Below are 27,980 nucleotides of genomic sequence, written 5' to 3'. Positions count from 1 at the left end.
GTGTTGGTTTTGGCCTTTGAGATCCAAAATTCAGCAATTCTGGCTAAGGGGGACTGCTTGGTCGATCCCATCGACCAAGGCAGCTCCGAAATTTTTTTTTTTTCAAATTTTGGAAGTTTTATATTTGGATCTCTATAAATATTCAACTTCGGTCTAAACCTAAACACTTTGCCTCTTAACTATTGGAGAACATGGAAAGAACCCTAAAGCCTCCTCCTCAAGCCAAGGAAGATCCTCAAGCATCCTACTAAGATTCCTCCATTGATTTCACTTCTACAAGATTAGTGTTCAATCTTAAACTTCTTAGATCTACTCTCTCTACTATATCTTCTAGTTGTTTTGATTGTAAGGAAGGTATTACACTACTGTAATGACCCAACCTTTGATCTTCTTAATCTTAGAGTGAATCCCCATTCACTCTATGTTTTCCTTGAAGTCATATGGTGTTTTTCTATACTTTTGATCTAGCATGATGCCATGATCTACTCCTATTGTGGGGATTCTATTCCAATGGTCTTTTTAGAAGGTTGGATCTTCATAGATAGTCTTAGTATATTGTTTTAGAATTTTCCTATTAATTTCAGAGTGTTCCGATGTGTTTCGGCAAGTTTTCGACCAAAGTTGGGAGTTACTATCTATACACTGTTTGCTTCGTCGATCCTGCTTGATCAATACCATCGACCAAGCATGTTGCTCACAACAACTTTGCCCTGTTTGTCTCCGTTTTGTCTCCGATCGTTAGGGTTTGTTCTTTATGTTCTATACATGTTTGTTTAAGGTTGTTTAGGTGATTTTGGATCTTTGATCTCTTACCTAAAGGTTAAGAAGTCGGATACAAGGTGAGTACGTTCACTCACAATATGTATATTTACATGCCTTGATGTGTTATGACTTGAATGCATGAGTTAGCTACTGTGGTTTTACTTTCTTTACATTATATTACTTCTGTAATTACAGTAGATCATTCATGTTGTGATTTACATACTGGAATTGATTATTGAATGATGTGAATGTGAATTGGACTATAATGTGATATGTGTGATTTCATGATGTAATTGCCTAGGTTGTGGTTGTGGGTCTGTCATTGGACACCAGTGGAGGTGGCATGGGACATGTTCCTATGATGACCCTTGGCGCTTTACTGGTTGACATACCTAGGATTGGTCTAGAAGTGTTTGGCTAGGGAAACCCCTGTCATATCTGACCCTATCGGAAGCGGAATTGAGACCGAGTGACCCGTGGCAACAATGGGGATTTGTGGGCTCTCAAGACCAGTAACCAACCCATGAGAGGACTCAAATCACATTGTGGGGGCCATTCATTGGTAGGTTGCATGTAGTAGACTTGGGCTCGTGGGCGCTCGAGATTGTGGGAAGCATGAGAGGACACGAGAGCTTCCCGTTTACTATGTGTGGATGAACAATAGGGTTAAGAGTCTACGTAGCCGGGAGGGAGACAGTGACTCTAGGGGGAGAGATACCAAAAAGGATTGCGGGAAGCGATGAATGAACATATCCAACCCTAAGTAGATGTGACTCAGTAGATGAATTGTATTGGGCTAAGATTAACCCTGACACGCACCAATACTCAAACCAATGGTGGTTGATAAGCATGCATTTGCCATTATTTATTTGATTTAATTCCCCATACTTATTTAATTAAAGAGAGCTAATCGAGTATTTTTGTGTATTTTTCAGGAATAAGGTGATTTTGGTTATTATAGATAATATGGAGTAAAGTTGGCAAATATTTTAGATATTTGTGGATTTTAAATCATGGCATTCAATCTTGCTGCCCAAGAAATTATGAAAAGTGAGATCTTAGCCAAATTGGAAACAGGTGGAGGTCTAAGGAACAAAATTGATAATAAATCTGAAAATCGGGTAAATAGACCTACCTTCAGTATTTTGGGCATAACTCTATCGTATGAGCTGGATTGCGGTGATTCAAGATGCTATGGAACGAATATCTACAACTTTCCAGTTTCGAGTTTTTCCAAAATCCGAACGAATAAAGGTCGAATCTACGGGTAAAGAGAGGGGATTCATTGTGTGCGGGAGACATAAAAGAGAAGCCAGCCACAGAGAAAAAAAGAGAAAGGCGAATGCGGCTCTCATCTCTCTCATTGTTGAAGAAGAAAACCACATCTCTCTCTCTCTCTCTCTCTCTCTCTATGTTTTATCTTTATTTTTCTTATGAACTTTGTGGTAATGAGTAGCTAGTTCCTTTTCTTTGGGATGTAGATGAACCATGCTTATTTCATTAATTTGATTGTTTTATATCTTCTAGTTGATTGTGTTTGAGTTTGGCCAAAGATGTTCTATAGCTCAGCAAACTAAACGTGCCAAGCTTCCGCGAAGGACGATAGTCTTGCGAAGATAGGGCATATCTAGGAAAACCATCCCCAACATACTTTGAAATGTAGAGTTATATCGGTTAGGGAAAAGCATTGGGGATTCGAAATCCCAAAGATCTTCACATATTCATAGTTAACGTTTTTGCATTAATTGGTAGATTTAGTTTAAATTTAGTTTTGTTGAATTCAATCTTAGTGACTTAGCCTTTTAGTTCCCGATGGTTCGACTCCGTACTTTCTGCTTGCTATATTAGTATAGGATTTTATTTTTGATTGGTTAGCGACACGATCAGTGGTGAGCGATATTGTTGACCTAAACCCCAGCCATGGAAAGTCTGGGAAGGATGCCTTGACCCAATTACTGCGGAGAACCCAAAAGACAGGGAAGGTTGAGGGAAGAGTGATTTGAGACCTACCCAGAGGAGTATGTTGCTATGACTTAAAGTGTGTATGCCAATAAAGACCAGCATATGTAGAATTAGATGCATACTTGCATTCATTGCCTTATATCATTGCATTTATGTTTGCTTTGGAATGTTTGTAGATGTTTATTGTGATTGAACTACTTGCTAAGTTCTTTTGAGCTTATCCTTTGGGGGACATGTTTTCTTTAGATTGTATTGCAGGTACCAATGACTGCAAGATCCTGAACTATGAAGCCTTGGCGGGTGACTGGTATGGTTTCCAAGATGTTGGCGACTACGAGCAGCATAGTGAAGCATACTCGTGTGATGACGGAGCGTACCAGAATTAGCCGGATCTTGAAGCATTACTCTTTTTGTTTAGCTTTAGAATGATTCTTAGTTTCCTTTTCTTTTCTTCCAGTTGTAATACCTTAAATTTGATCTACCTTCCGCTTTGGTTTGTAGAGTTATTTTCCACTATACTCTACAGTTATCTCTTTGATTGGTATATTTTATTCCGCACTCTGATATTCTTTTGTGATCCTTCTGAGATCATTTCTTGATTGTTTAATTAATTTACTTTAATACAATGATTTGTTTTAGCTTCTGATTACATTATTGTACTATGTGGGATATGATCACCCTAAACTTGATCTTCGGGGTTGTGGATCACACCTCCGAGTATTCTAGATAGGATACCGGCTGGAGGGATGTGACACTTGTATATCCTCTTATATAATTATTAAATTGTTCTTTGCTCTTGATTTAATATTATGTGCATTTATTATCACTGGTGGCTAAATCATGGATCTTGTGACTGTGGATCATACCCACAGGTTATCGGGCGGGACCGATATTTGCAAGTGGGGTGTGATAGCCGCCCCTAGGTAATCACTATATAAACTCCATCCTAAGATGGGCAAGGTATGAGACTCTACTCACCATCATTCTCTACGCTCTGAGAACCCTCTCAGAGTCTTCTACTGTCACCTAGACTAACTTGAGCATCGGAGGCGATCCCCCGACCAACACAAGGTCGGGCCGCTCTAATTTCTTTTGTGGGTGAAGGCATCATATCTATGCAGATCTCATTGAAGAAGTCCAAAAGGAGTCATCTAGCTACTCGAGTGACGTGAAGAAGGTCTAGACTCAACAGTTGGCAACTCCATTATGTTCATTGATGCCTAGTAATTAAATACCTCCTCCAACAACCCCATGTCCCATTTCTACTCATTTTCCCTATTGATTGGCAATTAGAAACTGACTCGAAAGGACATAATTCTTTTACCAAAGTACCATTTTGAAAAGAATTAGAGGAGTCTATGCACATGGCAATGAAGTTAAATACGACTAAAAATGCATGTTTTATTAGGATTGATCATGGGGTCAATCACACATTGAAAGAGAAGAAAAATTGAACATAGAGATACACGAGATTTTTATGTGGGAAACCCTACAGAAAAAGAAAACCCATGGCTGCGAACAATCCAATAATCTTAACTGTCAAAAATCAATTATATAGAGAAGAAAGTTACATATTTATATCAAATCGTAATTCGAGATATAATCAACACTAGTTATCTCTTAGGATAATTTGGGCCATCGGACAATGAATCTGTATGCAATTAAGGATTTATGAGCTTCATTCCCTGCGGGGGGTTACTACCCAGCCCTTATCACACCCAGTGGTGGAGCCACATAGGGACCGAGGGGGGCCATGGCCCCCCTCGGATTTTTGAAAATATAAAAATGTTTATATATTTTCCTAATTTTTCTCACTTTTACGTGTGAAATACCATTATTTGGCCCCCCTCCAAAAATTAAAAATAAAAATTTAAGATATAGATGATGGGTACAAATGTCATTCTTAACCATAATCAAATGATTATCATTTTTTTTTTTTTTTTTTTGTGAAGAGCTGAATTCATTTAAAAGAAAAGCCCCTGGGATACAAAGTACCAATTACATCAAAATGCAAAAGCCAAAGAATAAAAGGTGGGGGAGATAAAGAAAAAGAAGAAGCCTGAGAAACAGCAGCATAAGAAGCTAATCTATCAGCTACAGAGTTGCCTTCTCTATGAGTATGATTTACAATTAAAACATCAAACAGAGAGGAAAGACTGAAGATATCATGTATGTAATGACTGATCTTCCAAGGTGGAGTCTCTGACTTGTTGTTAATCAGAATAACAACAGCTTCATTGTCACTTTCAATAATTACTTTCTTTAGATTGAAGGAGATAGCTAGCTTCAGTCCTTCTCGAATTGCAGCAGCTTCCATTTGAATTGCTTGTGAGTTTCATCCTTTACAGTAGAAGGTGAAGAGAGTGTGACCCAAGTGATCATGAGCAATACCACCAAATCCAGCCTGGAAGTTGTTGGAACCCTTGCTGATTGCAGATCCATCAACATTAATTTTGATGAAATGCAAAGGAGGTGCCCTCCATTTAATGCTTTTGAATTCTTTTCCTGATCTGCTATGTTGTTGAAGGGCTAGATGCTCTGCAGCTGTTGATCGAGCAGATCTCCATATATGATATGGATTACTCACTGGTCTAGAGTAGACAACATTATTGAAAGCTAACCAAATGTGCCACAACATAAGTAAATGTTGTATGAGTTCCTCCAATGCTGAACTGTTTCTTCTTGCTGAATTTAACCAATGAGAAATCTGATCTATAAGATTTGTGGATCGATTCCACCAACAAATTCTGAGCTTTGACCATACCTGTTTGGCAAAGTGACAATGAAGAAAGATATGATTAGTGGTGTCTCTTTCTTGTGAACAGAGTGAGCAAATATCACTGATTCTACACCCTCTTTCAGATAAAAGAGCAGGTGTAGGGAGCTTACCATGCAGCAGTTTCCAAACAAAATGAATGACTTTGGGGGGAAGTGGGAGGTGCCATAAGACAAGCCATGGTATTGAAGGACTCTGATTATGATTTTCCGAAAAAAATCTATAAGCTGAAGCGACTGTGAAAATGCCAGTTGATGTTTTCTCCCACAATTTTGTCTTGACAGCTTAATAATGATAATGGAATGCTGAGAATTTTTTCTGCCAGATCATTTGGCCACCAATCTCTAACTTTGTTCTCATTCCATTTAGTTGTTTCAGTATCTATAAAGAAAGATACTAGGTTAGGTGACTCACCTGGAAGTGGCAGTGGAGCTTGAAGAGCTGGAGTATCTAGGATCCATCTATCCATTCATGGATTGATACTATTGCCATTGCCAACCATATGTATAATACCAGGTAACATCAAGTCTTTTGCTTTGATAATGGATTTCCAACCCCATGATGCATTAATAGGTGTTGTGGCTTGCAGAAAGTTACAATTTCTGAAGTATTTTTCCTTCATTAATTTGTACCAAATTGATTGCTTACCAATTATAAGTTCCCAAGCCCTTTTAGCTATAAGTGCAAGATTCCACATTTCCATATTTTTGATGTTAAGACCTCCCAATCTCTTAGGTTTACAAATTGTTTTCCAGTTGATGGAGTGAAAGTGAGATTTTTCTCCATTTGACCAAAAGAAATTTCTATTGGAAGAATCCAACTCATTGAGGATTTTCTTTGGTAAGATGAAGCATGACATGTAGTGAGAGGGAAGAGCTTGTGTGACTGATTGAATAAGAATTGTTTTGCCAGCTGAGCTTAAGAGTTTTGCTTTCCACCCCTGAAGTCTAAGATTCACTCTTTGAATAAGATTTTGACAATGATGTTGCTTGATTTTTCCACTAAACAATGGGATGCCAAGATAGATGTCAAGATCAGAAGTAGGAATGATGTTGAACTTTTCAGCAAGAAGATTTCTAGTTTGGTATGGAGTGCTCTTGCTGTAGTGAGCTCTGGTTTTCTGTCTATTTAGTTGTTGACCAGAAGCAAGACAATATCTATTTATGACCTTCAGAAATTGGTTAGCTTCAGATACAGTTGCTTGACCAAAAAGAATGAGGTCATCAGCAAAAGCTAAGTGTGAGATGCTTTCTCCTCCCTTGCAGAGCTTAATTCCTCTAATCTTCTTGCTTAATCTGGCTTTTTCTAAGTGACTTGAGAGTAGCTCCGCACATAGAACAAAAAGATAAGAAAATAGAGGGTCTCCTTGTCTAAGACCTCTAAAGGGGCGAAAGAATCTAGAGGGTTTACCATTGATAAGGATGGAGAATTGAGGAGTGGTTATGAAGAACATGATCCACTTAATCCAATGGAAATCCATAAGCTTTAAGTACTCTCTCCACAAAAGACCATTCCATTCTGTCAAAAGCTTTACTCATGTCAAGCTTGATAGCCATTATGCCTTTCTTCCCTTTTTTCCTTTGATTTATCTTATGCATGATTTCATGGCCAATCAAAATGTTGTCTTGAATATGGCGGCCTTTTATGAAACCATTTTGATTGAAAGAAAAGAGATGGGGCAAAATTAATTTGATTCTGCTCACCATTAGCTTAGAAATGATTTTGTATGTAACATTGCATAAGCTAATGGGCCTGAATTCATTAACAGAAGTTGGGACATCAACTTTGGGGATAAGAGAAATGAAGGTTTGATTGATTTGTGATGGGAAAGAAGCTGTCTCAAAGAAATGCCTTACATGCTCAATTAGATCATTAAACCCCTAGTTTTAAGGAATAAATGGTTAAATTCTAATTAAAAACTAACTCACAAATCCGTGAATTTCTCCCTATATTCTCTCTTATATTTTCATTCCTATTTATTCTCTTATGAATCTCCTCTTTTATTCCTATTTCTTATCTCTTTTTTTTCTCACACGTCTCACAAAATATTGGAGTAGTTAGCAGACATTGGAATTTTTTGAAATCTTCTCCACAGTTATCATTATTCACTCTCTTTCTCAAATTATTCCTCTCTCTCTCCCACTCACGAATTTTCTAGTATTCATTTCATAAAGTATAATTTTATTTTTTTATTTAGTTGTTATTTCTTTCTCCTAAAATTTGATTCTACTAATAGCAATTTGAATCTCGTTAGAATTCAACCATTGATTTTATCAGATCTAATCATAATCATTGATTTTTTTTTTTTTAATCCTTAAATTTTTTCCTAAAATTTCATTCCTATTAATGGAAATTCAAATATCGCTTAGAATTTCAGCTTAATTTACCTAAAATTTTAATGTAGGCCCCACACATCAAAATATAATAAAATTTTATGAGATGTGACCTACAGTGGGTCCCGCATTGGCCCAGGTATATTAGGCCCCCATGTTCAATTCTGGCTCCGCCCCTGCCCACCGTGGGTCCATCCATGGCCCACATATATTCGGCCCCCCCAACTTTCAATCCTGGCTCCGCCCCTGATCACACCCCTCCCCTATATAAAATGTTTACAATGAGATTCAAAAATGGTAAATTATTTAGAGCTTTAGTAAAATAAATAATATTATCGTTGGGTAATTAAGCATAAAGCAGAAAGGTCACTTAGGGTGACAAATGCCTAGCACTTTCCCACTCTTGTTGACAGCTTACCCAACTCTACAGACGAGCCAGTATTCAAATTGGGGGGACTAATGAGAGTCTAGATCACCTCCCCGTTGGGGGAGCACTGACACTTTCTCACCACAAAATGTGTGGGCCCATGTGGGGTCCACCGGAGATCCCATCTCTAAATTATTTTATCATATTCAAATGTGGGCCCACACATTAAAAATATTGCTAAGTTATTGATAATGACATTTTACCTTCATAAAATATAGGTAAATTAAGGCACTAAAAAGATCTTATAGAATAACTCTTTTAAGTTTTAATTAATGTTTTCTTTCATAAAAACTAAAAGAAGAAAAATATATTTTTTTTAAAATCAACATTTCAAAAATAGAAAAAACACATGATTCCAACTTTAAATGACTAACGAAAAACATCCTTTGTTGTGCACAACAATGCACATTTATACCAAATAGGTGGCTGAGAAATCAAAGAAGTTAGAAGGCTATTTTGAACATTTAAACTTTTAATATCAACCTTTTATTTGGCATAAAAAATGCATTGTTGTGCATAGTAGATGATTCCCCCCCCCCCCTAAAGACTAGATGCAACCAACGGGGGTTGGTCCAAGTGGTAAGCAGCTTGGTTCGCTTAAGCAAGGTTCCGGTATCGAATCCTTGTGGATGTAAAAAATCCCCGCTGAGAGACTCACCCACCACAGCAAGGTGTGCGACGCGGGTCGAACACCGGTTTAAAAAAACCGGGGTTAGCAAACTAAAAGAAAAAAAAAAAAAAAAAAAAAAAAAAAAGACTAGATGCAAAATGTAATTAGTTGTGCTAATAATTATAGATATTTTATTATCAATATAAAATTAAAAAAATAATATAAAAATAATATAAAATCAAATAAAATGAATAAGAGAGAGAGAGAAACCCAATTGTGGAGAAGATTTAAGAATGAATTTTTTTTCCCAAGTTTTCCTTAAGCCACGAAAGAGCAGAGGAGAAAATAGGAAAGGAAAGATGAGAAAATAAATAAGAACAAAAATATGAGAAAATAAATAGTGAGGAATTTTCAGGATTGAAGAGTCGGTTTACACTTAGGATTTAACTGCTTCTTCCTTGAACATAAGGTTTTAATTGTAAACCTTGGATAATTTGAGAATAACATTTATGTCTAATATCTTTTATCTTTTAAAACTATTTTTTAATATTGAGAGAGGTCAATAATGATATTTCAAACATGGGAAGAGAAAATAAAAGAGAATTTAAACGAAAGAAATAAAATTTTCATAAATGCTGGGGGTGGGCGGCATAGCCCTCCTCGCCCCCTGTGTAGTTATGCTTCTGCATGCGTTGTATGAATTGTGTAGCTTTTCCCACTTGTTAAATACTCCTTGGATACTAGGCCTAATCTTTTGTCCAATCTTTGTCTGATGCTCCTTGGGACACATGGTATTTTACAACTTCAATGGTTATTTACAAAAATAAGAGAGCAAGACATCACAATCATTGAATCTCCTAAAGATATATGTCACAATCTATCTCCCGTGCAACATAATTTATATATATATATAAGCACTTCTCTTAAGGGCCAAATATTACTAGTGTCCTCTTCAGAATTTACCAGTTACTCACACTTAATAGATTGGTTTGATTCCATTAAGCAATTCAAAATTTGAAAGTAAAATGACAAAAATACCCTTAAATTTAGTATTATAGTTAGATTATCCTCTTAATTATCACTCACACTCTTCCTAATCCCCTCACACATCTCCCTCCTTCATATTGTTGATTAGAAATCACTATCACCATGGAAAACCACCACATCCTCCCTTGGTCGGCCCCACCCACATTTCCTTGCCAAAAATCACCTAGAAAATGCTTTTTGCCATTTCACTTTCAAAGTTTGAATTACCTACTTTCATGGGTTCATGAAGTCCTTGTCAATGAGTCATATATGTAAATATTGTGAAGATAATGAAATAAATTGTAGTGCAGTTGTAAAAATTCAACAAGCCTATATATGGGCAAAAGGTGGGTAAAATGGTGAATTTTTGGAGAAAAAAGCAAGTTGGGTGTAAAATGTGCGCTTGATGGTTTAGACAATGATTTAGAGTAAGATTAGTGAGTTAAGATTGGATTCAACAGCCATCTAATTAGAAAGAGAAAATACATTCAACAAAGTGTATTTTTGGTAAAGGAAACAAAGTTGTGATTTTTGGAAAAAAATTGCAAATGTGGAGCATAAAGAACATGGAAAGGTTGGGATCATGATTTGAAGTAAATCAGATGCAAAAGAAGTGGTCAAGCATACTCTATGTGCATTTGAGTTTTGAACAAAATATCATCAAATAGGTACCGAATTTGAGATGAATAGTGAAAATTTTACAAAAGAATACAAGAAGTTGTTGTTGAGGCAATGCAATGAGTGTTAAATGGTTGGGATGTGAAGAAAAATATTCCTAGACATGTTTCTAGCATAAACCTTAGCCTATCTCATGGTTAGAAACAAAATGCATATGGATTTGGAGTGCTCAGAGAGGTAACCGGTGACATACTTGTGGTTTGATGATCAAACGCAGTGTTGTTGGCATAGTAAAGTCTGAAGGAAGCCCCAAAGCCACCTTCGGTTGCAAGAGGAAACTTTTCTCTAGAGCTAAGAAGAGTTTGAAGCAAAATGAGAATGAAAGAAATGAGGCTCATGGGCCCTTTGTAGGACCCCCTATTCTCATAGGGAAGGCCTAGTCACCTGCCCTAATCACCCCAGGTGACCAGTCGTGCCCTAAATGTTGAATTGTTGGATTTGAGAGATTTTTTGACTTTCATGCATATATTTGCCTACTTGATGATTTATGGTGATGAAATATATGTTATATGCATGCTTGGGATTTGGAACTGGGTTTCTCACAATAAAATTTGATTTGTTGCCTTGGTGTTGGAATGACAGAATGGTGAACACAAGGAACTGAAATGAAACAACCGGTCAGAATGTGAATGGAAGTTGTGAAATCCTCCGGAATTCTAACCCTTTAACCCATGGATTCAGGACCGCAAATGCAGAACTCGAGTAGGCGACAATTATGGACAATTCGAGTTGAGCCTGAAGGTTTGGAAATGGACCCCATGGTAGTGGATGACCCTAGTGATGACTCGACCACTCTCCTAAACTTTAAGAGGAGAGAGAAAGTTAATCACAAACGCATGAAAAAACAGATTTTAGTACGTCCGAAAACCGATGAAAAAGAATCCAAAGGATGAGGTAAATATACCTAAACGTAGGCACTTAAAAAGACCTTTCTTTCGAAACAACAATCACCAGAATCAGACCTCGGTTGAGGGCAGGTTGATCAAACCGGTTGACCCCCTGGTTTGACCGCCCATGCCCAATTCGAGGCAATTTTAGGAAAACGGGTTTAAAAACCCTATTTTATGCCTCCACTCATCATAGGACGTATTTTCTAAGCTAGAGTGGGGCTGAGGCTTTGAGAGAAGAGGAGACCAAGGGAGATTTTTTATTCCTTCCACACGGCATCGCTTCGTGACTTGAATCTTCTCGGTAACGCTAAGAATTGTGAGTCTTTTCCAAACCTAGTTTTAATGGTTTCTTCATCATTAAATGCTAGGTTTTGGTAGTTGGGGTTAATAGAATGCATTGAATGCTTTCATTTACTTCTCTATGTCTCCCTTTGTTTTTGAGAGATGATTTTGTGAATTATTGCAATCAAATTTGTTTTGAACCTCTCGGAGATGTCCGCAAGCATTCGCGAGAGCCGAATTTGAGGCTTTTTGTTTGAGGCCTAGTTGGGATGAACTTTTGGTACTTTTAGGACTTTTTTTTTGTTGTTACTTATAAAACTCCAAAGTCTTGCTTCGATCTAATTTCGAATTGGAGGCGAAATATAAATTTTTGCTCAAAACTAGGTTGATGGTGGCATGACCAGCCGTTCAACCGGTCTTGTAAGCCTATGCAACCAACCATTCAAGTAGCCATATTCAGGAACTATATTTTGGACCTCTTTTGAACCCCAATTGATTCCCAATTGTTACTCTTTCTCTTATGCAACTAGGGTTATTACCTACTCTTGCGTGTGCATTGTGAGACTTTGGAGAGCGTAACTAACTTGAAAGGTGAAGAATATATTTAACCATATCATGTATGCTTGATAATGTTATTTAAATTCCATTATTGATATCTTGTATTACTTTTGATATTTAATATCTTGTGATTTTGTGTGTGACTTTGTGTGAAGGAAAGGTAAGAAAGTATGGTTGTTTCTATTTTTTTTCAAATCTTGTGGATGATGATATGAGAATGTGTGGGATTGGCATTCAGACTTAGTCTCTTGTATCTATATACCAACTAGGGTTGTAGGTTCTCCCATTACCCTAGTGACCTTATACAAATATGCATTTAGACCTAAGTGCATGAATGATAGGCGTCTAGAAGTGTTTGGCTAGATAACCTCATGAGTACTACTACCCTTACGGTAGGGGTATTGAAACCGGTTAACTCGTGATTTATGTGGATGGGTCTTGTGAGCATCAAGCAGACCCACTGCCATCATGAGATGGTAGGGTTGCATATAATAGATAAGGGCTCATAGGTGCTGAAGACCAATAACCAACCCGTGAGAGGACATGGATAGCATCTTGTTCATTATATGTGAATGATCATAAGGTTGAGAAATGGAATCCAATATATGCCTCCCATTGAGGAATGATATCTGGACCATATGTAGTACAAGACCGTATGACTATACATTGGGCCTAAAGTAGTCCTTCACACGCACCAATTCTCATACCAAATTGTGATGTGAGAGAGTAGTGACTTATAACCCTAGCCATGGATTACGACCGTGGAGAGCCCAATAGACATTTCTTGTTGAGAGTGAATAAGACCGCCCAAAGGAGGCTAGTGTAAGACTTAATGTGTGTCTACCATAGAGACATCATGATAGAGTTAGGAGCATAACATCATAATCATTCATTTATCATATTGTTATCATCAATTGTATTACCGTTATTGATATTACATGTGTGACATGGAAATTTGTGAATGAATGCATGATATGATTGTTGAGTTGACCTCACTAAGTTCTGTTGAACTCATTCCTTTTATATGTATTTTTCTTTTAGATTATTCTGCAGGTTATGAGAACTCCATTCAAATGGAGGCTCTGTCGACGGTAGATTATCATGAAGGAGCGATTGGAGAGGAAGTGGACTTGCATGGAGCTTCGTGCACGTGCTAGGACTACTTCTATGGAGTTGGACTCCAATAGGGAATTACTAGAGCTATAGGATTCGCTAGAGTCTTTCACGGCACTATTTTACAAATTTATACCCCTATATCCTTCAAGAAAGGAGAGGGCATCTTTTATCAAGGCACTTAATTATTTCCGTTGCAAAACTCTTCTTTTTATCCAAACCTTGATATTTATTTTGATTAACCTTAGTTAATGGATGGTTGTAAACACTGACATTTAAAATTTGTATAACTTAGTATTTAAACTTGATTTATTCTTTTCCTTGGATTAAACTATATGATATGTTTGTGTGGGTTTGTCACTAAACCTTGGTCCTGTAGTGTATCACCCCCACGGGTATTTGGGCATGACCTGATCCGGCTGGGTGGGGTGTGTCAGGAGTAAAACCAATGAAGTTGTACCTCCTAGTGCTGCTGAAAACCAAAATAACCATAATAATCCACCTATTGGAAATCCTCCAGGTGCTCCCCAAGTTGTGACTGTACACGATGTTCTGAATATATTGGGGAATATGATGCACAACAGAGCAACCAGTTTGATTAGATGATGAATGGGTTCATGACTATGCACAATGCCAACCATATTGCCCAAGTGAACCCTAATGTAGTTGGAACATCTGTTGCAAGTGGCAATGCAGTTGCACCTCATGCCAAGATGATGGAGAATTTCTTAAAATTTAAGGTACTGAACTTCACTAGTGTGACCAAGGACATTGTTCCCTAATAAGTGGTTTTGGGAAATCGAGAAGGCTATTCAAAATTTGTAGTGTTCAAACACTCAGAAGATCATCTTTGCAAAACAAAAACTCTAGCATGAAGCAGATGCATGGTGGAAAGCAACCGGACACATTTTAGAAGCTTTGCATAATAACAACATTACTTGGGTTGTTTTCAAGGATGCATTCTGTAAGAATTACTTCCCTGAAGTAGTTAAGGATGCTAAAGAATCTAAAGTTATAGCGCTTGCTCAAGGACTTCTGACGGTGTTGGAATACCTACAAAAATTCGAGGAGCTATTTTACTTTGCTCCTTAGTCGATGAAAGACTGAGAAAAGGTGACGAAGTTTTTCAAAAAGCTCCGACCATCTATTAAGACATACCTTTTAGTCCTACCCATCGAGAGCTATGCTCAAATGGTTCAAAATTCAAAGAAAATGGAAGAGTCAGAAAAAGAAAATTAACGTCTCCACGGACGTTGAAGAGTAAGAACACTGGCTATGTTGACAACATGATAAGAAATTCAATAGACCAGCTCCATACCCTACTCCATAATTTTAGCCTAGGAGTACGGGATATGGATATGGGAATGCACATAATGAATAGTATGGACAAAGTGGTGTCAATCGACCAATTGGTACAACTCATGCCCCCAGGCAAATCTATGCTAATCCAAGGCCAATAAATCGGAGACCCCGGTGCTAGTGCAACCAATAGGACAAATGGAACCTTTTTTTTTTTTTTTTTTTTTTTTTTTTTTTTTTAACTACCAACAGACAAGACATCATGCTCATATCTGCCCTCACAAACCAAATCGAAAAATTGCCGTAATGGTAGAGCTAGTACAAGCCCCTCCTGCCGAAAAGGTGTACAGCATAGCCAGGACTAAGCAAGATCAAAGTAATGATGTTATGACAGGTACGCTATTCGTAGCCTCAATTCCTACCTTCTTTTTATTTGCCACCTGTGTATCACATGCATTCATATCATTTGCAATTGTGATGAATATTTCTCTGTCGTCTAAGAAGTTAGCCAAGGGTCTAGTCATTAGTACACCTATTAAATCTGCAGTTTGACGAGATGAAAGTAAGTTGAATCATGTCCTATAACTATAGATGGTAGAATTTGGAAGCCCACGCAGTGGTTTTAGACAAGAAGGATTGATTTGGGTTCGAAGTTGGAGAGAAAGTTTTTCTCTAGGTATCACATATGAAATGTGTAATGAGATTCAACATTACAGGAAAGCTTAGCCCTCAGTACATTGGACCATACGAGATTGTTGAAAAGGATGGACCTACTGCACACCGAACCATACCCCTAAGGAACCTTCTTAGGAAAAACAAGAAGAGATAAGAGCGAAATATCCCCATCTCTTTGGAAACCCAGGTATGCTTCCAATTTCAATAACAAAATTTCTTTTAAGGGGGGGGGGGAAGGATGTGAAATCCCCAAAGATCTTAATGTGGAAATCCTTATTGTAGGTCCAAAAAAACCCGAAGTGTGGGAAGAAGGCAACTGTGGGCCATCCAAATAAAGACCATTGGTTAGAGTCTAAACGAATGGAAATAGGTGAAGATGATGCTAATTTGGGAGTTCTATCAAAATTTGGAAGGAGATTTAACTCGGATGTTGACAAACTTAGTTGATGGATCAAGTATATTCTGATGACACATGGGCTTTCAGGCCTTGATTTTGCTCCCAAAACAAAAGTTTCAGGGGCTAGTTGATTGGCGTGGTCGCCCCGGGCGACCAGCCATGCTCTAATCACCTGCTTTGGGGCAACCACTCCCTGTAGTGTTAGTCTTTTGTTTCTCTTTTCAATATCAGACCTCTAGGTTTATTTCTAACTTTGAACCAATGTGTTAAGAGACGGGCAAGGTCTGCAAAATAGACACATCTTAGGAAATAATTGCATCTTGCACCATAATATATATGTTGCTCTTATGAGGATTGTTTACCTCGTGAGTTCTTGGAGCTCACTTTTTTGGGGAATACTTTCGGGTTTGACTACAAGCTATGATGGCTTGGCTAGACAAGAGTTCTCTACTCTAGTGGAGATATATGAGGCACCAGTGGTTAATTACTACTAGCTATATGATGGTCCATGTGGGTGCATGGAGTGCTCATATAGAGCACAGTAGATACCATAGGGTTCTTATTCATTATTGGGATTTGGAGATTACATTTTGGGACAAATACCCATAAATTAAATTTTATTAAAGGATCCAATAAGACAAATGGGTGTTTTCCTTTTTCTTTCACGCGACGCTTCCTATAACTTAATATTATATATATATATATATATTGTGACTGTGGATCACATCCACAAGTAGCCGGGTTGGCCCGATACCATCGGGTGGGGGGGGGTGATAATGCATATCTAGATCAAGCCTAGTGAATCAAATGAAAGAACATGAACCAATGGCATGATTGATCAAGATGCCAATGAAGACCCAACTCAAATGAATTTCTAGTCCCAAACAATTGGTCAACTAAGAGTGGACAAAGCTTGAAGACAAAATGAAGAATTGAAGATTAAGAAGGATCAAGCTCAAGATGACGTTAGGATGCACCTAGGACTTATGACACACATGCACTGTGTATAAGTACTTTCATGCATTCAATTTTTTGTAAACATGTGCATCATGTCATTAGAATGACCTAGAACATGTTAGAAGAGTTTTCGTGTACATAGGACTGGTTAGGAGGACCAAACCCCCATAAAAAATACAAGTTCAAGCTTGTGGTTTATAATGGTTTGTTGTTTCTTTTGAAATGGTGAACCATTTTGAATCGTGCATTGGCTCTGCCCAAATAGCGAGCCTGTGTAACTATATTGCATGACACGCAATCACAGAGACCATACGAATTGGTCCCTTTGGCCAAATGGTGCATTGTCTTGAAATAGGGGACCTTTTTGTTCCAAATGATGCACCACCTAGCCTAACCATGTCCCAACAGCTATATTGCCCAAACAGTATGCCATGTCCTCAAAGGTGCCCCATTTCAGTCAAGATATGACTGTTTTTTCAACCGTTTGGACTTGGACCAAGAGACTTAAATGCTCTATTTAAGCCCAACTCAACCCTGTTTGAGAGCCTTTACAAAAGTGCATTGATTGCTAAGCATACACACTCTCAAGCTCTCAAATCCTTGAAATCTACTTGTGTTCTTACCTCTCACCCTTTCCAATACCTTGAAGCTCATTCCAAGGAATTAAAGCTAGTGCACAGAAGCTAGGCTGAGGTGGTTTAAAAGTGTTGCAAATCTTCTTTCTTGGGCATTCATTTCATTTGCATAACACTCACTCAAAAGGTAAATGTCACACCCCTTGATAGGCAATATCCGAAAATATTTTAGTAATTTTGTTTTGTAATTCTAATCTAGGTTGATTAGAATTCTTTAGGGTGCTCTCGCCATATTATAACAAAGATTGAAGGTATTGTTGCCCTATTAGAACAAAGATTGTAAAAGGTGCTCTTACCTAAAAGCATCAATCAAATATTGTAAAGGTTTGATCCTCCACCTATTGCATTGAAAGAAGTCAGTAATGGAACTCTCTCTTGAGACCAAGAGAGGAGTTGACACAAATTTTTTCAAGTCGAACCACTATAAAATTGTCGTGTTGTGGTTGATTGCAATTATTTATTTCATCCAAAATTTTCCAAGTTAATTGTCAATTTACGATAAACCAAAAAATTAACTTAATCCATTAGTAGTAACCTATTCACCTCTTCCAAATTGCATTAATATCACTAGGCCTCTAAACTTTGATAGATAAGGGTTTGCCTATTGAAAAATTATGTTTGAAAATTACATTTGTGCTTTTGATGTTGATGTTTGGGATATCACAATTGACAGACCACTTAACATATTCGATGTAGATAAGGATGGTATGGTCAGATCAAAACCTAAGAGTGAATGGAATGCATCCGATAAGGCCAAATCCCAATTGAACCATAGAGCTACATATGTTGAATTATTATAGATATTGAAAGGGAAGAAAGCATCCATATATAGGACATTCATTTATTCATTACATTAAAGCTTAAGGAAAAAAAAATCAAGAGGAATTATACATAGTAGAAAAACTACCCACAACAGTTCCCACCAGGTCCTCCAAATCTAAAATTTGTTCTTAATTGTGGTTTCCAAGAATCATAGTACATATCATAGCAATCTTGGCAATCCACACGTCGTTTTGGATCAAGTGGAGGTTTAATCTCGTAATCAGAGTTCAAGACCAAAAGGTCAGTAAAATAACATGCATATCGTTGTTTAGGCCATTCACCCGATCCCATTGGAGGATAAATTCCATTAGCACCAACATTTACAAGTGCTCCCCAAGATACACCTTTGCATTTGTCAACTAAAGAATTAAACAAGGACTTCGGCCAATAACCAATTTTTTTGTCCATATAGCTCAGCCACCAGTCCCCAGTGCCTTGGTCCTATAAGAAAATAAACAACAAAATTACTGAAAGTGATTTAAGTGCAATTTATCAATTTTGTTTAATCAAAAGATATGAAATTAAATGTGTGAGATTTTATGGTGCATGTCTACATGAGAGACACTCACATACATAAAAAGAAGTGCCATTATTATTTATTTTTATAGTAATGTACCTAAATTATTTTTTTTTAAAATGACAAATTGAAGTAATTACCTGAAATACAGAGATTTTTATCATAATTGTTGGTCCACCAATTGTAGAAACTGGATTTACAACAAGATCTGGGGTGGTTGATTTGTCAACCTGTACAAAACCTTGGCAAAGAGTATTGTAGCATCCATTCTTGTAATTATCACCCTGCATAGTTTAAAATATTAAATTTTCAAATAAACAAGTATATTATCAAAAAATTTGATTATTTATCCAAACAAATTAAGAGATTAGAATTGTATAGAGGGGAGAGGAATACCAAGACATAAATATTTTTGGTTTCTTTTTATCATATATCATTGATTTGTCTTGTTGAAAAACGAACATATATGAACTGAATTCAAGTAAATCGGAACCTCATTAGAAACTAAAAACTTTACTCTTCTGTTTTAAGAGGAGATTAAACATATTTGATGTCAAACTCAATTATCATATCATTCAACTGTGCAAAAAATGAGCATGAATTGTTAACTACAATATAGTATAATAGCCATGATAAGTCATGTTTTAGTATTTTATAAATTAACAACGTTCTAGGTTTTACACGTACCGTCCAAAATGTAAACATCCGAGTTTTGCTATCACCATAAAGGCTTGGATTAACCTGATTTTTAACAAGTGAAAAAAATGAAGTTAGAATATATCACAAATTGTTCAATTTTAAACTCAAATTCTAGTTTTTATTTTGTGAGTAGGGGACAATGAATCAAGTGAGTATTGAATGAATCCAGATTGTCAAATACATACCGTCCATCCAGCCATTATATAATTAGGGTTGTCATTTGGACCGCCATTAATCCAAATTTGAGTATTTGTAAATTGCTTAGGGTCTAAAATCAATTGATTGTATACAGTAACAGTTGCAGAAGCTCCATGAAGTCCTTGGAACCACTCTTCATTAAGATCTACAATCTGAATAATCAAATTTTAGAGGTTAACAAAATGTCAGGTACAAAATAATAATAAAGAGTCTACTTACTTCTATTTTGTTATAATTTAATCACATTGAAGTTGGAGAAAAAAAACCATATATTCAAGTTAGACCTTGGGAATTATTTTTTTTCTTTTACATAAGATCTAGCTAGAAATGATTACTTAATCCTTAAAACAAGTTGTTGGATGTCACACTTGCATAATTTCTCTCTAAAAGCATCATTTGGAGTCTCTTCATTTTCCATGTCACAGCCTAGCAGCAAAAGTTGAAATATTTCAAGCTCATAGGTTTGGCAAAACTTCATCAACTAATTAAAATTATTAGTATGAAAGCTTTATAACATGAGATACTCTTAATAACTCAATTTTGATTGAGATTATTTTACCCAATATAAAGTTTGATTAACAGTGGGATACTTATGAAAATGTCTCAATAAATGGTAAGTAATTAAATTTCCAATCAAGAAAGAGGGCCATCAGTCCCCTATATGGTGTAACCCTATTTCCAAATTAGTCATGCTTATCCACAAAAATGTTTTGTATTTGAAAACAATTGTGAATTCTCTTTAGGGGGTTGAATGGTGTAATGGTTAAAATTGCTTTATTGTGACAAAGTGGTTATGGATTTTTGTTTTATAACAACTTTTTCTAAGAATATGGGTAAGAAGTTTTTTGCACTATGATCATTTGTAGACTTTGAAATGTCACTAGCCTTGTACATCCTTAAAAGATTTGAATGTCTTTAGAAGGTTAGAATGACTAGCTAGGACAAATTTTAGTCTAAAATATGAGTTGGTGATTGCTTACATATTGTCCAGGGAAGTGTCTCTTGCTTTGGCTAATATTGGTGGTGAATTCTCTTGAGAAAGCTCTGGCCCGTGAAAGATCTTCTTTTGAAGTCCTTCGAATGGGAACAGTTCCATCAGGACATTCCTCAACTTCAAAAGCAATTGGCAAAGCTCCAGCAGCTGAGGAAGTTCCATTTACCTCCCAGTTTGAGGAAAAAGTAGGTTTCATCTGCAAATAAAAAATGGTATTAAAAGTCTACTTCTCAGAAATTGTTATAAGATTGCAAATGGCCTGATTTGTGAGAAGCAAGTGAGATCAAACAAATATATGGATGAGAGATACAACATACCTGGATTTTGTGATCTTTGAGCAATGGATGAGCCAAAGCTGGTTGCAGATAGATATCAACACAATCAAGGATATCACCCCACTTTGTCTACAAGATCAAAAGAAAATACTAAGCAAAAAAAATCATCCAATGCTCTAACCATGCTTTTTTGTTTCCCCTAAACCCTAAAAAGAAAAACATCCATAGACTGCACAGGTCTATATGGAGATCAAAAAGTATAAGTAACATACATTAATGGTCTTGACAGGATTAGGCACATTCAAAATCTTGAGTTGCCTTTCCAACTCCAAATCTTCTTCAATTTGTTCCATGGTCTTCCTTGCTTCCATTCCATGGCTTTTCAAATCTATAGTATATAGAAAAAACAAAAATAATGAAATGACAATGTTCAAACCCTTCGGCCTTGAAATGCTTCTTGCCACTCCAAGAAAAGCCATTGCTAATCTTGTTTAGTCAATTCAACCCATGGTGACCTATATATACCCTTTTATTAGGTGATTACTATGTAAGGCAAGTAATCTCAATCTAAATAAAAAATATTTATTATTATTAAACAATAGAATATGGTACAGAGGATAAGATTAAATTGTAACCTGTAATATGTCCTATTTGTGCATACCTTAAATGACTTAGGAGAGCATCAGGAAGATTATTACAGTCTAGTTCTATTTTCCCCCACCGAATCCGAAAAACTTGCCAAAAAATGGGTGCAATTATATTGAGTTCTCTAACTCTATGACAAACCATACAACTCATCAGAAATTATATATATAAAGCAATCTCTGACCAATCTCATTATAACATGCATGTAGAATTGCATGGATCGATAAACCATTTTATCCAAAAACCTGTTTAGATTCTCAATTTTTTTTTTTTTTTTTTTTTTTTTGGATATGAGGTTCATTCGGGCCAGCTTACGTGCATCACAATTACATCCTCAAAGGAACTTTTATATAATAATGCCGCCAAATGGGTGCGAACCCAATTCTCAAACTTTATATACAACCCTACGTGATATTGCAATGAGATTGGATCTTGATTACCCTTTTTTCTGATTCTTAATCCAGATTTCTTGCCTTATATAATAATGTAATAAGAGAAGGGGGGGACAGCTATTTATATGGTCAACTAACTCTAATTATAATTATTTTTTTGGGGGGTAAACGACTCTAATTGGTTATAATAATTTATATTATTAAGTTGTACCGACTAATTGAGATCATGTTTTATACGATGGCATGATGGTATGAAAATATGGTAATATGATAGTGAAAAATTAGATACTAGCCTTCTATATATCTAATATATATCTTCAAAATAAGCAAGAAATATATTTACCCTCTGAACTTCTATTGAATATTTACTGACTTTCTATATACCATGACTTTTACAATTCAGCCTCACAATGTTTTGAATCATAAAAATCTTAACCCTTTTCCATATATGCTTTCTTCAATGCCCTTGTATATGTTGGCCCGGTGAAGTATAAGTAAGGAAGGCCACTGAATTAGGATTCTCTTCCTATATAGGACATGCAAGTCAAATCTTAACTACATACATATACATATCTCCAAAAAACTAAGCAAGAAAACCTTCTATATGTAATTAGTGAATGTTGTGAATAAATCGCCCTGGACCCAGTTCATGCCAGTTTGGCCGGGATCGACCAATGATTCGAAACTAACAAGGGTCAACCCAAAGCCACGCAAGGATTTAATCATGACCATCAGATCTACAACATTCAATCGACGGTTAAGAGAAGCTCGAGTCGACAAAAGAAGTCTATAAATAGGGTGGTAACGTGCACAGAAGGTAAGACATTCGAATTTACTCACTAAACCTACATTCAAACGCTTTTGAAGCTCCAAGGAGCTCTGCATCCCTAATTTCCTGTCATTCACTAACTTGACCATCTGAAACGGCGCGCTGATCCAACTAACCTGCTCCGTTTCTAACAGTCCTTCTTCTATCTTGCAGGAGAGTGTGATTTCTAGTTCAGATTGAGCCAGATCTGATAAAGTTTGGTGTGATATTCATGATTCATAGACCCCGACGAAATATGCACCAACATTTGGCGCCATTTGTGGGAATCACTTTCAGAACAAAAGCTATGGTTCAGTCGCCTGAGCAGCAGGAGGTGATGCCGGTGAATGAGACAACAAAAACTAGTCAAAAAGAGTTGAGAGGGCAAAATCCAAAGAGAAAAAAGCGAGAAGCAAAAACACTACCGCCATCTCCGGCGATGGTTATTCGTCTGAAGTCCATGGATCTGAAATTAGCAAAAGATTTTGTATCCTAAATGACCAGATCCAATGACTCACGAATAAGGAAAATGAAGAAAATGTAGAGGAATCTACGAATCGAAATCCATTTTCGAAGGAAATAATGGTGGCACCATTACTGCACAATTTCAAACTTCCAGTATTTACAATGTACGATGGAAGTATGAATCCACTGGAACATTTGGCTCAATTTAACACGGTCATGATGCTTGCAGGAGAATCTGAGCCTCTTAAGTGCCAATCATTTCCTTCATCACTGAAAAGCCCTGCTACAACCTGGTTGTTCAATCTATAGCCAAATTCGGTTGGAAGTTTTAAAGATTTAACAAGAATTTTCTTGTCACGCTTTTAAAGTAGTATGAAAACCAATAAAACAGTGGATAATCTGGTGGCAATTTGTCAAAAGCCAAGGAAGTCAGTGCATAATTATATGAAGAGATTCAATCAAGAATCTAAAAGAGGCAATGGCCTACAATGTGATGTTCAAAGGACTGACTGACGATCACCTATTAGAGTTTCTAATAATGAACAAGCCAGCAAATATTGTAGAATTAACATCGCAGTGTAATCAATATGCAAACATCAAAGATTAACTGCAGGCAAGGAAGGAGATTGATGGTGATGGAAGCAGATGAAAGGAAAGTGGAACATTACGATCTGATAAGAAGGATCGAAGGAATAGTAAGAATTATTCAAGAGGCGATCGTCAAATTAGAAGAGATGTTCCACGACCAGTTCCAGATCAGTATACCGCCTCGAACTCAAGAAGATCAAAGATTCTGATGCAAATTCAGAACCAGAAATTCATAAGATGGCCAGTGCCAATAATTGCAAAGGTAGAGGAGAGGAATTCGAATAAATTTTGTAGATTCCACAGAGACCACGAACATGATACGGATGATTGTAGAGTTTTGAAAAATGAAATTGAATGTATGATCAATCAAGGACGTTTGGATCAATATGTTCAAAGGAGAAATGGACGACAACAAAGGAATGGTGAACAACCAAGAAGATGGAATAACAGAGGACTAGAGAGGGAGGAGCAAGCAAAGAAAAATTTTCAGCCTAATTCTCCAACCGAAGACCAAATCAGTCACCAGTCATGACAATATTGGGGCAGCGTAGATCTGAGTTCAATTTCAAAGTCAAAAGTTCATGCCAGGTTTGTTCATTCTATAGAATCTCATATTGTACCAAAGATAATCAAAAAAAAATGAAGGAGATAACCTTCACGGAGGAAGAAATGTCTGAAATTCAAGAACCACATGATGATGCAATTGTGGTACTCATTGAGGTGGCGAACCCTGATGTTCACAGAGTTTTAGTCGACACGTGGTCCTCAAGAGACATCATGTCTTATGAAGCTTTGTTATGGTTGAAATTAGATTCTGTGAAGATAAAGCCATGTGGAACTAGATTGTTTGGATTCTCTGAAGAATCTACCCCCGTAGAAGGAACTGTCAAATTGACAGTAGCACTGGGATCCCATCTGCGAACAATAATGATGGTAACAAAATTCTTTCTGATCAAAAATTTGTTAGCATATAATATGATTTTGGGACCTCAAACTTTAAATTCAATAGGTGTTGTTATCTCGACAAGACACCTAAAGATGAAATTTCCAACAGAGTCAGGCGCTAGAGAGTGTCAGTCTAATCAGAAGTTTCCAGGTAGTGTTACATGACATTTCTGAAGGATTCGAAATCTCAAGGTAAAGCCTTGACTTTAACTATTGAAATTATGGATAACAGAGATGAGGAAAAGATCTAGAGAGGTGAACCAGTGTAGAAGTTGGAAAAGGCTTCTTTAAAGCTTGAAAATCCTAAGAAGGGTACTATGATAGGACTTGACTAGACAGAACAAGACAAAGAACTACAGACAGAGTTTTCGAAAGAACACAGATGTGTTCGCATGTTCCGCTCAAGACATGCCAGGACTAAGCAAGGAAGTTGCAAAACATTGCCTTTGGATTGACAGTACCGTAAAACCTATGAAGCAAAGGAGGCAAAACTTCTCATCAGAAAAGCATGAGGCCATAAAAGTTGAAGTTGAAAAGCTCAAAAAGTCAGAAGTTATAGAGCAGATCGAATGTCCAAAGTGGTTAGCAAACGTGGTGATGGTGAAAAAGCATAATGGAAAATGGAGAATGTGTGTAGACTACACTGATCTGAACAAGGCCTGACCAAAAAATTGCTATCCATTGCCACGAATTGATCAACTGATAGACGCCACTTCATGTCAGCAAATGTTAACTTTCATGGACGCATATTCTGGTTACAACCAGATACTTATGAAAAAGGAGGATCAACCTCATACGGCATTCATGACCAACCGAGAAAGCTGTTGTTACAAGGTAATGCCTTTTGGTTTGTAAAACGCCGGAGCAACATACCAAAGGGCGATGAACAAATTATTTGCTAATCAGATTGGTCGTAACATGGAGGTATATGTGGATGATCAATTGGTGAAAAGTAAAGTTAAAGTTGATCACCTTTCTGATCTAGAAGAATGCTTTGACATTCTGAGGAGAAATAGAAATGAGACTTAATCCCAAAAAATGTGCATTTGGGGTCTCATCAGGAAAATTCTTGGGCTACATGGTCACCCAAAGAGGTATTGAGTCAAATCCCAAAAAAAAAAGGCTAGTTTAGACATGGCGCCTCCAAGTAACATGAAAGAAATTCAAAGCTTGACAGGGAAGATAGCAGCCCTACGTGGATTTTTATCTCGATCTGGAGATAATCGTGCACTTTTCTTCAAGGCATTAAAGAATTTAAATGCACAAAATGAGTTCAGGTAGAAGATTCTTGGGGTACATGGTCACCCAAAGAGGTATTGAGTCAAATCCAAAAAAAAAAAGGCTATTTTAGACATGGCGCCTCCAAGTAACATGAAAGAAATTCAAAGCTTGACAGGGAAGATAGCAGCCCTAAGTGGATTTTTATCTCGATCTGGAGATAATCGTGCACCTTTCTTCAAGGCATTAAAGAATTTAAATGCACAAAATGAGTTCAGGTAGAAGATTGCCAAACCTCATTTGAAGAACTAAAAAGGAAACTGACCAGCCCACCGGTGCTGTCTCAGCCAATTACAAGGGAGGCTTTACAAGTATATTTATCTTCTTCAACAGCAGCAATGAACACAATATTAATACGAGAAGAAGGTATGCATCAAAATCCAATTTACTTTGTAAGTCATACATTGTTAGATGCAGAGACTAGATACCCCGAAATTGAAAAACAGGCCTTGGCTCTAATAGTGGCAACCAGGAAACTTAGACCATATTTTCAAGCACACTCTATTGTTGTCTTAACTAACAGAACATTGAAGAAAATTCTTCATAAACCTGACCTTGCTGGGAGAATGGTATCCTAGGCAGTAGAATTAACGGAGCACGATATTGACTATAAGCACAGAACTGCAATAAAAGCACAAATTTTAGAAAATTTTGTCGCTGAGAGTGTCTCACCATCCATGGATTGAGGAAATCCCAGTGAATCCCTAGTAGATGGATTCTTCATGTAGACGGTCGAGTCATTCTCAAGGATCTGGATTAGGATTGATTCTTCAAAGTTCAGCTAGCTTTGTCATTCAAAGTGCACTTCAAATTTCATGCTTCCAATAACGAAGCAAAATATGAAGCTCTAATTGGAGGACTTCGTCTAGCCAGATCGTTGTGCATGCAGGATGTTGAGGTCAAAAGTGATTCTGAATTAGTGGTCAACCAAGTGACAGGGGTGTACGAAGCAAAAGATGATAGGATGATCAGCTATTTGAAGAGAGTGCTTGAATGCAAGACATGCTTCATACGATTCCTAATATTAAGAATAGCAAGAAGCCAGAATACGATGGCAGATTCTTTAGTGAAGCTTGCTTCTCTTCCCCAATCAGTGTATTTTTTTCTGAATTAGTTTCAATTCCCCTATGGGATACTATGAAGCCTAGGAATTTACCTGAGGAAACTTCGAGTGCACACTTCTCTAGGTTTACCTTCATGCAATATGTTCTGAGCATGTCAAAGGTCTCTACCAAGTCTACAATGTGGTCGGCTTTAGACACATTCTTTACTAACATATCATCGATGTAGACCTCCATATTCTTGCCAGTTTGGTATGTAAGAATTTTGTTCACTGCTCTCTGGTAGGTCACCCAAGCATTCTTCAAACCAAAAGGCATCACCTTATAGTTGTCTCAATCAGTTTTGAAAGCTGTATACTTTTCATCATCATGATGCATCATAATCAACTTATATCTAGAATAAGCATCCATGAAACTAAGCATCTTATGGCCGACATTGCAACTATCAGGAGGTTGATCCTAGGAAGTGGATAGCAATTTTGGGATGACTCTATCATTGATGTCCTTCCCATTCATATTTCAAGCCATCTACTTCATGTTCATGTTTGTTGGTGCAACCTAGAGGGGGTGAATCAGTTGCAACTAGTGGATTGTCCCAATTTTTCGATTTGTGGGGAAATGCAAGGTAAATTGAAAATTCAAATGAATTTAAACAATAGCAAACAACCACCACACAAGATTTATAGTGGTTCGACTATATAAGTCTACGTCCACTCCTCTCTTGGCCTCAAGAGAGTATTCCACTAATGATTCTTTTTCAATACAATGGGTAGAGATCAAACCCTTACAATAATCTTTGTTATGGAGCAAGAGTACTGTTGGTGCAACCTAGAGGGGGGTGATTAGGTTGCAACTAGTGGATTGTCCCAATTTTTCGGTTTGTGCAAAAATACACGGTAAATTGAAAATTCAA

General features: G+C 37.0%; 1 protein-coding gene across 1 annotated transcript; it reads right to left on the bottom strand.

Annotated features, from left to right (window-relative positions):
- Nucleotides 1–18,283: 18,283 nt before the first annotated feature.
- Nucleotides 18,284–27,385, bottom strand: LOC149023659 (protein neprosin-like). The gene is made up of 8 exons (XM_089143343.1): nt 27,163–27,385; nt 21,158–21,273; nt 20,928–21,014; nt 20,597–20,806; nt 19,604–19,768; nt 19,407–19,460; nt 18,860–19,003; nt 18,284–18,643 (listed from the first exon to the last, which is right to left on the bottom strand). The coding sequence occupies exons 1-8, from the start codon at nt 27,383–27,385 to the stop codon at nt 18,284–18,286; spliced, it is 1,359 nt and encodes a 452-aa protein (XP_088999469.1).
- Nucleotides 27,386–27,980: the final 595 nt, after the last annotated feature.

The sequence above is a fragment of the Hakea prostrata genome, chromosome 2, assembly GCF_041222555.1.
Source record: "Hakea prostrata isolate BN-2017 chromosome 2, UWA_Hpros_2, whole genome shotgun sequence".
NCBI classification, from domain to species: domain Eukaryota; kingdom Viridiplantae; phylum Streptophyta; class Magnoliopsida; order Proteales; family Proteaceae; genus Hakea; species Hakea prostrata.
This window is presented reverse-complemented; position numbering and strand designations above follow the sequence as displayed.